The following is a 15825-nucleotide window of genomic DNA, read 5'->3' as shown; positions in this document are numbered from 1 at the left end:
CAGCGATGTTTACAGGGTGAGAACCTTTTATTTTGTCGGTTAGTAACATGTGAAGTGGCGCTTGAATTTTAGCTGCGTCAGGTATGAACTTCCGGTAGAAATTTAGCATTCCCAGAAAGCGGCGTAGTTCTTTAGCAGTTTTTGGTACTGGGAATGCTCTGATTGCATCTACTTTTGTTTCCAAGGGCTTGATTCCGGCAGATGAAACCTTGTAGCCTAGGAAAGTAACTTCTGACGCTCCAAATACGCATTTCGATGTATTTATTACCATGCCATATTGTTTCAGCCTTTCAAATATTTGGCGTAGGTGATTCCTGTGGGAAGATTCATCCCGGGAAAATATCAAAAAATCGTCCAAGAAAGCGTAAGTGAAGTCCAAACCTCTTGTCATCTCGTCCACAAAGCGTTGGAACGTTTGGCCTGCGTTTCTGAGTCCGAAAGTCATATACGGAAACTCGTATAGACCAAACGGGGTTGTTATTGCGGTTTTTGCTATATCCTCGCTGTTTACTGGAATCTGATTGTAAGCTTTTACCAGGTCTATGGTAGAGAATACCTGGCATCCAGAAATATTGTGGGTGAAATCGTGAATGTTGCGTATGGGGTAGCGATCAGGAATCGTTCTCGCATTCAACATCCTGTAATCACCGCATGGACGCCATCCGCTGCTTTTCTTCGGTGCTAAGTGGAGAGGTGATGACCATGGACTCTCTGATGGTCTAGCAGTTCCATTTTTCAGCATAGCTGCGAATTGTTCTTTGGCGATAAGCAGTTTATCCGGAGCTAAGCGGCGTGGAGCGCATGAAATTGGAGGTCCCGGCGTAGTCCGTATATGGTGGACTGTGCCGTGATGGATGACACGGTCGGTCCCAGCAGGGCGCGTTATCTCAGGAAATTGACGCAGTAATTGATGGTAAGCTGTTTCGCCGATCAATGTCTTCACAGAAGAAATAGTGTTCGACGATAAAACTGCAGCTGCTGGTGTCGTCAATGTCGTAGTGCTGTCGATTAGGCGATGATTACGGCAATCGACGATGAGGCCGTAGAATGATAGAAAGTCGACTCCAATGATGGCTTTTGTGACGTCTGCCACGATGAAACGCCATTGGTAGGCACGACGGAGGCCCAAGTTCAACTCTAGGTGAGCGAAACCGTAGGTGGCTATGGCAGTTCCGTTTGCTGCGTAGAGTTTGTAGCTGGTGGGTGATCGCCGTTCGCGTAGAGCGGTGCGGGGGAAGACGCAGAGATCGCTGCCAGTATCAACTAAAAACTGCATCTTCGTTTTCCGATCAGAAACAAATAGGCGACCAGGTACATGTTGGCTATCGGACGTCGCCATTACCGACTGCCTTGGTAGTTTTCCGGCCGAAAATCACAAGGTTTTGTGCACCATTTCGCTTGATTGCCAAATTTATAGTGGTACCAACATGTCGGAAACTTTTTATAGCTAGACTGTGACCGTTTCGTTTTTCTATCTGGACTGTCTCTTCTAGTCCTAGATCTGGAGCGGTGTTTATGAGTCGTAAGTGCCTTCACTTGCCTTGAAAGTTCGTCGATCTGCTTAGCCATCGACGCGAGCGACGGTTCTGTAGCCTTTAGTGCTGATGTTGTGGCTATTTGAGGCGAGCATGGTATTATTTCGTGCACACTGTCGGCTAGGTCTGCTAAAGCCAGTAAGTCCAGTCGTTTCTGAGATACAATGATCGGTTGAAGTGTAGTGGGCAAGCGGCTGGTCCAGATGGTTTTTATAAATTCTTCTGGAACCGTTGGTCCTGCGAGTTGCTGCAAATGTCGGAGAAATTGCGACGGTCGTCGGTCCCCAAGTTCCTCATGCATGAGTAGCTGTTTTACTTCCTTTTCTCGCGATGTAGATAGACGCTTGATCAGTTCGCTTTTCAATCGTTCGTATTTCCCGGTCTTTGGAGGTGAAACGATGATATCTTTCACTTCTGCGGCATATCTATGTTCCAGTGTTGAAGTGACATAATAAAATTTTGTATCGTCATCCTTAATACCGGACAGCACAAAATTGCCTTCTAGCTGTGAGAACCAAACGGCTGGTTCTTCGGCCCAAAATGGTGGTGGTCGCACTCCGATACGATAAATGTCGGTCGTGTCGGATGGTGTAAAAGTCTTCGATGATCCATTGTTTGACTTCGATCCGCCATCTTGATTGGCCATGACTAATGTAAATCGTCTTCTTACTGTTTTATGCTACTTATCTTCTTGTTGTCGGGGTCACCAGTGTGGTGGTCCGTGTAGCGGGAGATACGGGGTTGTCCCGGCGTGTTCCAGAATATATCCCAAATTAAACACTCCACCAACAGTTAATAGTTTGTATTTTGGTAAGAAGCACAAGCACAGGAAAGCAGAAAGAAGATGTGGATAATTAATTATAAGTTCAAAATGATAAAATATATTTTCTGGCGGTAGAACGATTTTTTATAATATTATAGCAGTGTCACATGCGTCGCAAGCGAAAGCGTGGTGCGGACTGGCGGGCGGGAGGTGACGTGACCGGCCGTCGTACGAGTCGAGCTTTTTACGTTTTGTTTATGCACATTACACCGTACGATTTTTTTGCATGTCTGCCACTGTGTGGAGGACGCCACAGGGGAAAGTGAAGCGTTTAGTGCGGAGCACATCTCTCCCATCACCCTCCCCCTCGGGACGCCGGACTGGCGGTCGTCGGCGCCACGACCACCAGCCCTCTCGGTCGGCAGGCTATCCGAAGCCCGCCTAGATGGCGCCGGTTAGAATGGTCTATCCTACGGAATACCCCGCTGGGTCAGAACCAGCGTGGGTTGAGGATAGCCGGCCTTCCATCACCCGGATGCTCATGCATAAAACGCGTGCAGAGCAGCTTGCACGTCGTCTTCTTAGGCCCCCTTCGTCGGTCCCCAGGCCGACATGTGAGGGAGACCCGAAACACTTAGAGGGCCAGGGCTTGGGCGAGATCCGCCTCCTCGCTGGCCCCCGCTCGACGGCGGCGGGCCTGTGCGTCTCTCACGCGCCCCGCCGCCTCCTTCTGCGAGATGGTGCACTCGCAGAAGTCGAGCATCGCCTTCCACGACTCGTCGTCACCGAGCATCGATGCCACAACACTCGGCAACGACAAGTCGTTTCCTATTTTTGCGACGAGGACACGGCGCCACCCCTCCCATGCGGGGCAGGCAACGAGCGTGTGCTCCGCCGTGTCCAAGTCGCAACCACAATGGTGGCACTCTGCCGTCGGCTCGGCTCCGATCCGGTGCAGGAACTCACCGAAGCAACCATGCCCAGTGAGCACCTGCGTGAGCCGGAAAGTGAGGCGTCCTCTGTCACGATTCACCCAGTTCACAAGGACCGGGCGAATCGCCTCGACGGTCCTACGACCAGCCGAAGGATCGGCCAGCCGTCTGGACCATGACTCCAGCTTCACCTATAGGTAGTACATAACGGGGTGCGCGCTTACTATACTCCTATCTGCGAAAAGTTCTGTCGAAACTCGGTATGTGATATTTTTCAGGAACCGACTTGAGAACACACTGAAATGAAAAAAATCTTTTTCGTATCATCATGCGCTTTAAATGGATCACGTTCATTTGTTGTATCTGATGTTTCTAGTGATAGTTTTATTATCATTGCAGGTAAATAAGCATACCGCCCACCTGATGAGTGATAACCGTCGGCGCTGGACGTCGGTGTTCTTACTGCGAGCTTTCTTACGTTCTCGATAACGTAAAAGTTAACACAAATTGTATGGAGTCGGCAAGTTTGCCTCCGTTTGCCGCTGGGAGCGCTGCTCCAACTGCATACAAATTTCAGTTAACTTTAACGCGATCGAGAACGTTAGGAATTCGCTCTAAGCACACTGTAGTGCCAAGCCGCTGCCTACCACAAAGTGCATTAATGATGACCTTCCCATTTAGAACCTACATACTGAACATTATGTAATGCTGCGTAAAAGCATATATCTTTATGCATCTAAAATTATTTAAATACTTTTAAGTGGTAGCAGTAAATTGAATTTAATATCGAGGTAAGCTAATAAGAAAAAATCGCCAGTCACAAATTTCATTGCTGTGAATCAATTTCTGGAATTTTGATGTAAATATTATAATCAAAGAAACTTTAATCAACTGTGAAGTTCGCGGTTACGCCTGGATGTGCGATAAGATTATGTGCTCCGCCGTTAGAAGTACACACTATAAATTGTTTGTATTGCATTCTTTTCATTAAATTAGCATTTTACATTGCGATTAGTTCGAGGCATTCTAAAATATATATTTTTCCCTATTTGTGGGTACATAATGTAGAAATTCGGTAAAAGAAATTGAAGATTATAACGAATTAAAACTATCCCAGTTTAAGGTGTATCGTTTTAAATGACATCGATGTTTTTTTTTTTTTTTTTTTTTTTTTTTTTTTTTTTTTTTTTTTTTTTTTTTTTTTTTTTTTTATTGCTTAGATGGGTGGGTGGTTAATTACGCAAATTATAATTTTGCGGGTTTGATTTTTATTACACGATGTTATTCCTTCACCGTGGAAGTCAATCGTGAACATTTGTTGAGTAGGTACGTATTTCATTAGAAACATTGGTACTCGCCTGGGATTCGAACACCGGTGCATCGCTTCAACACGAATGCACCGGAAGTCTTATCCTTTAGACCACGACGACTATACCAAGGTATAATAGTTCGATGGTATTATATCGACTGTAGGATTGACGTTTGACTCCTTTCTCGAAGCTTCGTGGTCGGCCGACGGCGTCTCTGCTGCTCCACTCGCATGTATGCCCCTCCAAGACCCACGAGGAGAACAAATAGGGATGTGCGCGTTATAAGATAAAATATGTTTTACAAGTGGCGTATAAAAAGTACCATTTTTTTTTTTATTGCTTTGATGGATGGACGAGTTCACAGCCCACCTGGTGTTAAGTGGTTACTGGACCCCATATACATCTACAACGTAAATGCGCCACCCACCTTGAGATATAAGTTCTAAAGATCTCAGTATAGTTACAACGGCTGCCCTACCCTTCAGACCGAAACGCACTACTGCTTCACGGCAGAAATAGGCAGGGCGGTGGTACCTACCCGCGCAGACTCACAAAATGTCCTACCACCAGTAACAGTAATTATTAACAGTACCATTTTTTAACGCAAGCACTATGTACTCATTCAAGGATCATGTAAAACACACAAACACATACAAACGTGATCATGATAAGCCTACGACGAGGTATCAATTTGGTGGATGTACAATCACTGCATTGTACAAACTCTAGATCAGTGAGTCCCACAATTCAGAATGCAGGAATTGGCTTTAAGGCCCAAGGATAGAAAAAAAAAACAATTCAAGTCCAACGGGATGGCACCCGGAGTATACGTATCGATTGAATCGACTATTTCCAGGTTCAAATCCAAATCCAAATAAAAAAATCAGCTATCAATCGCAGAGGTCGAAATTAATTACAGAAGGAAAATAATAAAAGAAATCGTGTTGTTTAGCGAAACAAATAAAACACATAATTGAAATAATGTTTAATTTGAGTAATTCAAGAGAAGTTTTGAAACTTTTTTATTATAATTTTGTAATCCTGGTTGTTTGTATCTTTCAAGTTTTATTCAATCAACTTTAAAATTTACAAGAACCTATAACAATGCAATAATTTTAATATTTGAACACTATATTCTAACCAAGGCACTTTAAGATATATAAAAAAATTAGTAATACTTGTGCTAATGTTTTTGTTTCGTTTTTACTCATTTAAACTATAACTCTTTTTCTATTATACTTTTTAATTTTAGATTGTCCATGTTATTTTAAATACAGATTAATACAGTGACAGTGGTTTGACAGTAGGTATAAAATATAAATTTGTGTATCGATTGTTCTACCCGCGAAAATGCGCAAGGAAGCATGGAATTTCGCGTACGTGAATCGCAGCCAGAAATGGTCTGTTGGCCACAAAATATCGAATGAACTGTCCTCCTGCAGACGTGATGCCGCCACTTACGACCATGGCTGAAAAATAACGAATAGTTGCATAAGACTACAAATAATAATGATAATTAAACATAATTAATGCAGTAAAGGTTTTGTGAATATAAAGGTTGCCAAGAATATTATTAGTCAAGGACCAACATGTGTTTGTATACGTCACTAGTTGTTGTCGACAGCATTGCTCGCTCTATTGCGCTATTTCGATAAAGCACCACGACATGAGAATTCTCTCATCGTGGCCGCCGGAAACTACATAGCCAATCCTGCGGACCAAATGGTAAACAGTCGACGTCGCCCAAAACACGTCATTTCCGATCCTCCCGATCCTCTAATGGTGCTGTTAGGTACCCCAAGCACAGGTCATCGTTGCCCTCGAACCCGTCGCTTGCGACGAAGGGCTCGGCGAGTATATTAACCCACAGACACAGCCCGCTGAGTTTCTCGCCGGATCGTCTCAGTAGGTCGCGTTTCCGATCCGATGGTAGATTCTGCGAAGCACGGCTCTTGCTAGGGTTCGTGTTAGCAACATCGTCAGGTTTGAAGCCTCGCGAACTCACCTACTAGTTAAGGTTACGCTAGGAAAGAAAAAAGAATCTCTATATACTTTATATCAGCGTTTGTAGCACATTAAAATTTATCATCGGAGAAAATAATTTATTATGAATATATAATGAATATATAATTATTTATTATGAATAAACTAACTGGCTCACGTCCTAAAACTACAGTTAACTGGGACACCGTCACTTTTTATGATTGAAGGTTTACTGATGGCCCGGAGGCCTTTCCAGTTTCACCAGGACAGGTTGAAGTCGTCGTGGCCTAAAGGATAAGACGTCCGGTGCATCCGTATATAGCGATGCAACGGTGTTCGAATCCCACAGGCGGGTACCAACTTTTCTAATGAAATACGTACTTAACAATTGTTCACGATTGACTTCCACGGTGAAGGAATAACATCGTGTAATAAAAAATCAAACCCGCAAAATTATAATTTGCGTAATTACTGGTGGTAGGACCTCTTGTGAGTCCACACGGGTAGGTACCACCGCCCCGCCTATTTCTGCCGTGAAGCAGTAATGCGTTTCGGTTTGATGGGTGGGGCAGCCGTTGTAACTATACTGAGACCTTAGAACTTATATCTCAAGGTGTGTGGCGCATTTACGTTGTAGATGTCTATGGGTTCCAGTAACCACTTAACACCAGGTGGGCTGTGAGCTCGTCCACACATCTAGGCAATAAAAAATAAAAAGGTGGGCTAGCAACTGTCTCAGGAGGGGTGGGATTTGCTAACATCTGCCCGAGCGCCTCCGAAGGAGACCTAACAACTCAAGGGCAGCTGCTTCGCGAATGAATCTACTACCGGATCTGAATCGCGACTAGCTGAGAAGATTCGGCTTATTGGATCTGATCGATCCGTAAGAACGTGTCTAGGGCATCGACGGTGACTGGCTCCTGCGTGATCAGGATTCGGGGAGTAGTCAGCGGCGGCTACGATAAGGCGATTATCATGACGTATAAGCCTTATAGAAGTACCGTTCCGATGCTGACTTCATGTATTTCCGGATTGATTCGAGGCCCAGGTTGTCGTGTAGGTCAAAGTTCCTCACGAACCACGGAGCTCCGACGGCTAACCTGCAAAAGAGGGACTGTAGGGATTGGAGCATGTCTATGTGTGTGCGGGCCGCGTGAGGGAACACCACACTCGCGTAAGTCATGACGGGCCTTATGCAAGTTTTGTAAAGTGTCACCTTGTTCCGAAGGGACATTTTACTCCGCTTACAGATCATAGGGTAGAGTCTACCGAGAATAAACGCGGCACGGTCACGGACTGATTTTATATGTGGGCGGAATGTCATCGATGCATCTAGGGTAACGCCCAGGTACTTGACCTTCCTGGCCCAGGGTACGGGTTGTCTAAAGAGAGTAATCGGGGGTGTGAGATTTCTCCTCCTAATGCGGGAGGAAATACGGGTTGAGTTTGCCCTTTGAAAGAGCACCGCTGTGCTTTTCGCTGGATTGATGTCTATACACCGCCACTACCAAACATCAAGCATTGGTATACACATACACATGGCTTCATGAGTGGATTTATTAATTTATTGAGGGAGGAAATACGAGTTGAGTTTCCCCTTTGAAAGAACACCGCTGTGCTTTTCACTGGGTTGATGTCTATACACCGCCACTACCAAACATCAAGCATTGATATAGGTACACATACACATGGCTTCATGAGTGGATTTATTTATTTATCTAAGCACAGTAAGCTGCAATTGTAATAGAAAAAGTGAATAAAAAGACCTTGCTTTTATTTTAAGCAATCTCTTCTCTCTTCTGAATTTTTAATTCCATAAAAAGCGTATCAGAACAATATTTTAAAGTCATAAACGTTGGTTAAAGTGTTATACATAGAGAATGAAATACGTACTGAACATATTGATCAAAGTAATAATTAAAGGTACTTTGATTAACATATTACTAACGTATTACTTCAAACGTATAAAAGCACACACACATGCATAATTCTATACAAATGTATATAATATATAAATATATATCCAGCCCACGATGCCATCCGCGCGGCCGAGGTCAGGTTGGGCTGGCGAGCTCACAGCCCCCCTGGTGTTAAGTGGTTACCGGAGCCCATAGATATCTACAACGTAAATGCGCCACCCACCTTGATATATAAGTTCTAAGTTCTCGGTATAGTTACAACGGCTGCCCCACCCTTCAAACCGAAACGCATTACTGCTTCACGGTTGAAATAGGCAGGGTGGTGGTACCTACCCGTGTGGACTCACAAGAAGTCCTACCACCAGTAAAAATATGAGATAATGTAAATACTAAATAAACGAGCATGTTGTAATAGGCCTTAACCTATGAAGTAGCCTTTTACAAAACTGGCCATTTCAAACGTAATTTACGTTTGCTGGCAATAAATGCTAAATCCAAATGAATTTAATTTAAAAAAATGATGCACCTGCAACTTGGTGCACGTAAAATAAGTGAAACTTCTTTTGTCTAGTATTGTGGTTTTCTTCATTTTTCATCCTTAAATCAAATTTCTCTTGTAATAGGGAACGCTGTGTATAAGAGAAACGACCTCTTCACCATTTGTATATATTTTAAATAATGCATAGAAAAATTTTTTTTTTTTTAAATCCTTGATTAAAAATAAAATATAAGAGAGTTAACTGCCATCTACAGGAGCAATAAGAAACTAATAACAAGCTATATAGAAGCCGACGCCCGTAAACAGTTTAAGAGAAACGACCTAGTTCGCTTTGACCTTTCCCTTTCTCCACGGTTGAGTAGTCTGCGGGACACTGTCTATTTTCTCACTCTCGCTCTGCCTAAATTATATTTTCTCTCTAGCCGTAACGAATCTGTCGCGTGTAACGCGGCTAAAGAAGTTTCACTTCAAAAATATGACATTCTATTTTCATATTCAGTAATTTATTTTTGAATTCGTGTTTTATTTTTACGCCATTTGCATATTTTTCATCAATATGGACACAATAAAAATACGAGTGATGATGGAATTCCAGCTCCGTCGTGGTAGAACAAAAGACCGCACAAACGGCTCACAACATTAATAACATAGACCGAGTGAACAGTACAATCTAAGGCACAAATCGTTTTTGGTTTGAATGTTTCCGAAAAAGATTTTTGATCTAAAAAATTAATCCCGTGATTGTCCAATAACTAAGTGGCGCATATAGTAGAAGCTGTCGATAATTAATCAATCTATCGCTGAGCTAGTAGCAGCTTTCATTGCTAGCATCAAAATAATATTGGTAGGTGCCTACTAGAGCGACGAACGCTCTGTTAGAACTAAATTAGAATTACCCCCTTATTTCAAATGTATTTATTTATATGATTAATTACATTAAGTGTTACCGCGTATTCGATATCATATAACACAAATATATAAAAAATATTTTTACAGAGAATGAGTATATCAGAGGAAGTGTGAAAGTGGCCCCGGTAAACAACAAATTAAGGAGCGGACGGTTAGCGTGGTTTGGACATGTGATGCGTAGAGAGAAGATGCATGTGACTAGGAGATGTATGGAAATGGTAGTGCAAGGTAGAGGGGGAAGAGGTCGACCGAAGAAGACATCAAATCAAATCAAATCAAATCAAATCAAAAAAATTTTTTTTTTCAACATAAATGAAAGTACATACTTGTTGAACGTCAAAAGAACTACCATGTATGGAGTGTGTGAATGACGATATGAGAGAGAGAGGAGTGAGTGTTGAGATGACGGCTGATAGAAGAGAATGGAAGAGAAAAATTAGCGGTGCCGACCCCACCTAGTGGGATAAGGTGGAGAAAAAGAAGATTTTTACATATAATCAAGTCTGAAATTTAGCACGATTTACTATATTAAATTTTACTTTGTATCCGTTACAAAAAAATATATTAATACATAGTCAGGTCATAAATTCTGTCACATGTTTAATGTAAAATAATTGAAACAAGTTTATTCATTATATAACCATTCATATACCAAAATGAACTTAATAAAACATAGATTCTTATGACACTAAAGTTATTCAAAATGACCTCCGTGATTTTGAATACAGGCCTTCAATCTGCGCGGCCAGTCGTCTATCGCAGCACGAACGAGGTCCATGTCAATATCGGCGGCTGCCTTAATCAAGGATGTCTTGAGTGACTCCAAATTGGGATGAGGCTTTGAGCACGCCTTTTCCTCCAAGTGTTGCCATATCTTGTAATCTAACGGATTCAAATCTGGACTGGAGGAGGGCCAGTCTTCGTGCCGGATGAAGTCGATTTCACGCGCCGCCAGCCAGTCTTGTGTGCTCTTCGCTCTATGAACTGGCGCCGAATCTTGTTGGAATACCCAGTGCCTGTTATTGAACATGGTATGAGAAACAGGTACCACAAGGTTCGTCAGGACTGTATTTTGATACACAGCTGCATTCGTTTTTACACCTTTCTCACAAAAATGTACCTCTGTTAAGCCCCACTAAGAAACTCCCAACCATACCATGAGCGAGGATGGAAAATGACCTCGTTGGACACGCGGAATACGGTTGCTCGCTTCTTCATTACTGTGTGCGTACACCTTATCATTTTTTTTGTTGTAGCTCTCTTCTACGGTAAAAATTTTTTCATCCGAAAAAAGAATTTCCCGATATTTTTTCCCGCGTACCGCTTCAACAAAGCGCGGCATCTCTTCAGTCTCAGGTCCATTAGACGAGCATTCAAACGATTTCCTGTTTTTCTTCGATATGCCCGAAGCCCTCTTCTTCATTTAACACCCTTTTCACCGTGGTTCTGCTTAACCCCATCTGAAGGGCCAACAGTTTCTGCTTACGTTTGGGATTTCTTTGAATTCGCGCTTTCACAGCTTTTATCACTGCTGGAATCCTAACAGACCGAGGGCGACCACTTCTTGACCTGTCATCTACACTAGAGTCTTCATTGTATCGTTTGATGGTACGATAAACGAATCTTTTGGTTATATTCAAATTTTTCAGTATGTTAAAAATTTGAATTGGCGCGTAACCGCAACGATGCAACGCAATAACTGCAACTCGGTCTTCTTTAAGCGTCCACTCCATATTTAAAAATGAGTAAAATTCTAAATGTATACTATTTTTATTTTCATGAACAATTCGAAATTCGGGTTCAATAAACTTTTTTGTGGCCAGCATTCGAAAAGAAAAGTTTTTACTGTATGACAATACTTATGACCTGACTAGGTATAACATGTATGTACCTATTATATTTATTTATTAGAAGTAATCAAGCCGAATTCTGATTAAAAAAAATATATTAAAACACGTTTGTTTGAGAAAAAAATTATTTACTGTGTCATCATCTTCATCATCATCTTAGGCCTTACAGCCCAGGGTGGGCCTTAGCCTGGTCCAGTATGTTTCTCCAGACTGCTCTGTTCAGGGCTTTCTCCTTCCAGTTCTTGACGCCGATATTTTTGAGGTCGCGCTCCACGCCATCCAACCATCGAAGTTTGGGTCTGCCACGACTTCTGCGGCCCTCTGGTTTGCCATAGAGCAATTGTCTTGGCATTCTGGTACTCTCCATTCGAACCACATGTCCTGCCCATCGTAGGCGTCCAATATTTATAGTTGTTATGATGTTAGGATCTTTGTAAACATCATACAACTCGTGGTTATAGCGCGTCCTCCATATCTCGTTTTCCCGCACAGCACCGAATATCCGTCTTAGAATCTTACGCTCGAACACAAGTAGACGGTTCTCATCTTTTTTGCTGAGTACCCATGTCTCTGAGCCATAAATAAGAATGGGCCTCAGTAGGGTCTTGTATAAAATAATTTTGATATTTCGTGACAGAATTTTGGAACAGAAATATTTAAGCAGGCCGAAGTAGCATTTATTCGCCGACAGTATTCTCTTAACTATTTCTGCTGTTATATTATTATTATTCGTTATCAGAGAACCAAGATATACAAATTCATTCACAGATCCAAAAGTATGCTGGCCAATATTTTTATGCGCTGTGTCCTCACGTAAGTCCCTCGACACCCTCAGGAATTTAGTTTTGTCTGCGTTTACTTGGAGACCGGCTTCGAGAGACGAGGCCTCGAGAGCAAGGTACGCACTTTCTACTGCGAGAGCTGATCTGCCAATGACGTCAATATCATCCGCATATCCCAGTACTTGAGCGGATTTGTAATATATATTGCCCGTCGTCTCTATTGCTGAGTCACGGATACACTTGTCGAGTGCAACATTGAAAAGAAGGCAGGAGAGGGCATCACCCTGCCTTAGTCCATCATGGGTTCTAAAAGGATCCGATAGGTCTGTTTGGATCTTAACAATGCTTTGCGATGCAACCAGTGTCATCCTTGTTAAAGATATAAGCTTCGGTGGTACGCCAATCTCATGCATAGCCTGGTATAGGAAATCACGGCTTATGTTGTCGTAGGCAGCTTTAAAATCAATAAAAAGGTGATACGTATCAGCATTAAATTCAAGAGTTTTTTCAAGTATTTGTCGTAGGGAGAAGATTTGGTCGATGGTTGATCTACCAGGTTGGAAACCACACTGATATTCTCCTAGTCTAGGCTCCACGAAAGGTTTTAATTTGCCAAAGAGAACGTTCGCAAATATCTTATATGCTGTATTGAGGAGTGAAATGCCTCGATAGTTCTGACAGTCGAGAACATCGCCCTTCTTGTGGAGAGGACAAATAACCGCTGTGTTCCATTCCTCAGGCATAACTTCAGAATTCCATATCTGCAGTACTAGTTTATGGAATTCCTCTTCAAACTGGGACCCAGCGTATTTCAGCAGTTCACTCTGGATGTTGTCGTTTCCTGGAGCTTTATTGTTTTTGAGTTTTTGGCTGGCAGCTCTGGTGTCTTCCAGAGACGGTTGGGACACTTCTAGCCACTGATGATTAAGTGGAGCTTCGACTTCATCGATATGAGTAGCAACTGATGGTTTGTTTAGTAGCTCTTGGAAGTGTTCTGCCCACCTTTTAATGACTTCTGTTCTGTCATTAAGCAGTTGGCCATCTTTATTTCTACAGGCTGAGGTTCTTGGTTTAAATTCCTTCTTTCCGCTATTCACTTGCTTGTAGAAAATCCTGGATTCCTGCTTTGAGTAACTATTTGCAATTTCCTTAAGTTGTTGCTCTTCAAACATTCGTTTCTTCCTTTTGTGTAGCTGTTTTTCTTTAATCCTAAGGTTTCTGTAATCCTCTCTACGGCACCGAGTGAGTTTTTGCTGCAATAATTTATGAGCCTTATTCTTCGCATCTGTGACTTTTTGGCATTCATCGTCGAACCACCCATTCCGTTTTCGCTTTTCTTCGTGTCCAAGAACTTTCGTAGCTGCTGTTGTAACTGCAGATTTCAGGCGTTGCCATATTTCATCAGAATCTACATTACTATTTCTATTATCTGTTATCTTATCCAGTTCTTGGCCCACACACTCAATGTACTCAGAGTTCACCCCTGGCCGTCGCTTTAACTTTGAGGTGTCAAACTTTCTTGTCCTAACAGTCTTGGTGTACTTGTATTGCGATATTCTTGCCCTCATTTTGCAAACGACTAAATAGTGGTCCGAATCTATGTTGGCACCTCTGTGGCTCCTAACGTCCAGGAGGTTTGAGTAATATCTACGGTCAATCAAAATATGGTCAATTTGGTTACGGGTAACCCCGTCAGCGGAAAACCAAGTAACTTTGTGTATGTTTTTGTGCGGAAAACATGTACTTCCAATAGCCATATTCAAAGATGAAGCAAGGTCAATAAGTCGGGTGCCGTTATCATTGGAGGTTTCGTGGAGACTATGTAGTCCAATTGTTGGACAGTATACCTCTTCTCGGCCAATTTTCGCATTTAGATCTCCTATTATTACCTTAACGTCACCTTTGGGCGCTTTAGAGTACACACTTTCCACATTATAGTACCACTTCTCTTTCTCTTCTGGGGCGCTTTCCTCCGTTGGGGCATGTACGTTAATAATTGTGTAGTTTTGAAATTTACCTTTTATTCTAATTGAACACATACGCTCGTTAATTGGCTGGAAGTCAATGATAAGGGGTTGAAGCCGCTTGCCGACGACGAACCCTGTTCCAAACAAGTGATGCTTTGGGTGACAACTATAGTACGCTGTATAGTCTGCCCTTTTAACTACGCCTTGTCCCACCCATCTAATCTCCTGTAAGGCTGTGACATCGGCTCTGTGTTGTGTCAGTTGCTGGCATAAGACCTGGAAGGCTGCCGGTCTATTGAGAGTTCTAACATACTTATTTATGTGTGCACAGGAATATTTCCTTTATAGCGCTACCTAACCCGAAAGACACAAAATTCAAACATTTCAAAACTTATTATTAGAGTTTCAACGCGGTTTCCTGATTTAAAATTTATTGGGAATAATTAATATAATATTTTTTAATTTACAGTGAATACTTTTTACAATTTTTTGTATGAAATAAATTTGCACACTGACGTTTTAAGATTTAAATTTTCTCTGATTTTATATTTATTATTAACAACCTCAAAATTAAGATTAAAATTTTTCAATATCGAGTAAGTAAAGATGGTGAACAAACTTAATTTCAAATCACGATCAGACAGCGCTTTAACATACCGCACTTTTTTTCAATAACAGTATAAATAGATCGCCTATGTGAAACGTTTTAGTCTAGATAAGGAGATAGCGGTTTGAAAATACAAATGCTAGATTTATTTAGTTCTTGCCGCGATAGTGTGCTAGGAAGCTCGGAACTCTGTGTATGATAATCACTGCCAGGAATGGTCTGTTAGCTACAAAATGGCGTATAAACGGCGCACCTCCAACCGATCCGATGTAACATACGACCATAGCTGCAAAAATAAGGAAACCGGGTATTAGACTATAAATATTCATTAGAAAACACTATATCGAGGGGCGAAAAGCTATTTAGTTTAACCACTTTAAGCGACTTAATCTTTGTAGGTAATCCGTTTAATCTGGTACCGTTTCTAACTGAACTTCAATTAAGTTTACCCCATTCAAACAGCTGAAGAATTTGTTTTTGTTACGATATTTTTTCCAAACTTTAAAAAGTGGCTCTCCTATACAGTTGCAAAAATGTCCCTTGAATCAAATAACCTTTCACCCTTCGATATGAAATTTTCGGCATAATTTATATTTACGTAAATATTGCCCAAAAATTAGGTACGATGTTTGGTATATTTGGTTAGTTCTCGGCATCAGCGTCGCTCGCTATCCATGTGGTTATGGTGCGGTATAGGTATCTCAACGGATTAATAAGTATTGTCCAGGAAGTTGAAAATAAAAAGTTGGAATAGTAATTTTTTATTTTA

General features: G+C 41.9%; 2 protein-coding genes across 4 annotated transcripts in view; both read right to left on the bottom strand.

Annotated features, from left to right (window-relative positions):
* Positions 1-15825, bottom strand: part of serpin-2 (serine protease inhibitor 2) — a 95974-nt gene that overhangs the window by 52672 nt on the left and 27477 nt on the right. The window contains exon 9 of one of the 3 annotated variants that reach the window (XM_062672319.1): positions 5511-6009. The exons of 1 other annotated variant lie outside the window; for it this stretch is intronic. In XM_062672319.1, coding sequence (XP_062528303.1) covers positions 5879-6009 — 131 coding nt within the window. In that variant the 3' untranslated portion in view covers positions 5511-5878. Of the gene's footprint in view, positions 1-5510; positions 6010-14966; positions 15343-15825 lie in introns of those variants that run through there. One more of the 3 variants, XM_038015599.2, reaches the window with a different exon arrangement.
* LOC119629547 (uncharacterized) lies at positions 1339-2181 on the bottom strand. The gene has a single exon (XM_038015667.1). It carries the CDS (start codon positions 2179-2181, stop codon positions 1339-1341), a length of 843 nt encoding a protein of 280 aa, XP_037871595.1.

Source organism: Bombyx mori, chromosome 15 (assembly GCF_030269925.1).
Source record: "Bombyx mori chromosome 15, ASM3026992v2".
Lineage (NCBI taxonomy): Eukaryota > Metazoa > Arthropoda > Insecta > Lepidoptera > Bombycidae > Bombyx > Bombyx mori.
The sequence above is the reverse complement of the archived record's forward strand: the minus strand, read 5'-3'. Positions and strand labels throughout refer to the sequence as shown.

Bases quoted from the DNA above. Each gene is read 5' to 3' on its own strand.
- LOC119629547 (XM_038015667.1), bottom strand. From the start codon at position 2,181: ATGGCCAATCAAGATGGCGGATCGAAGTCAAACAATGGATCATCGAAG.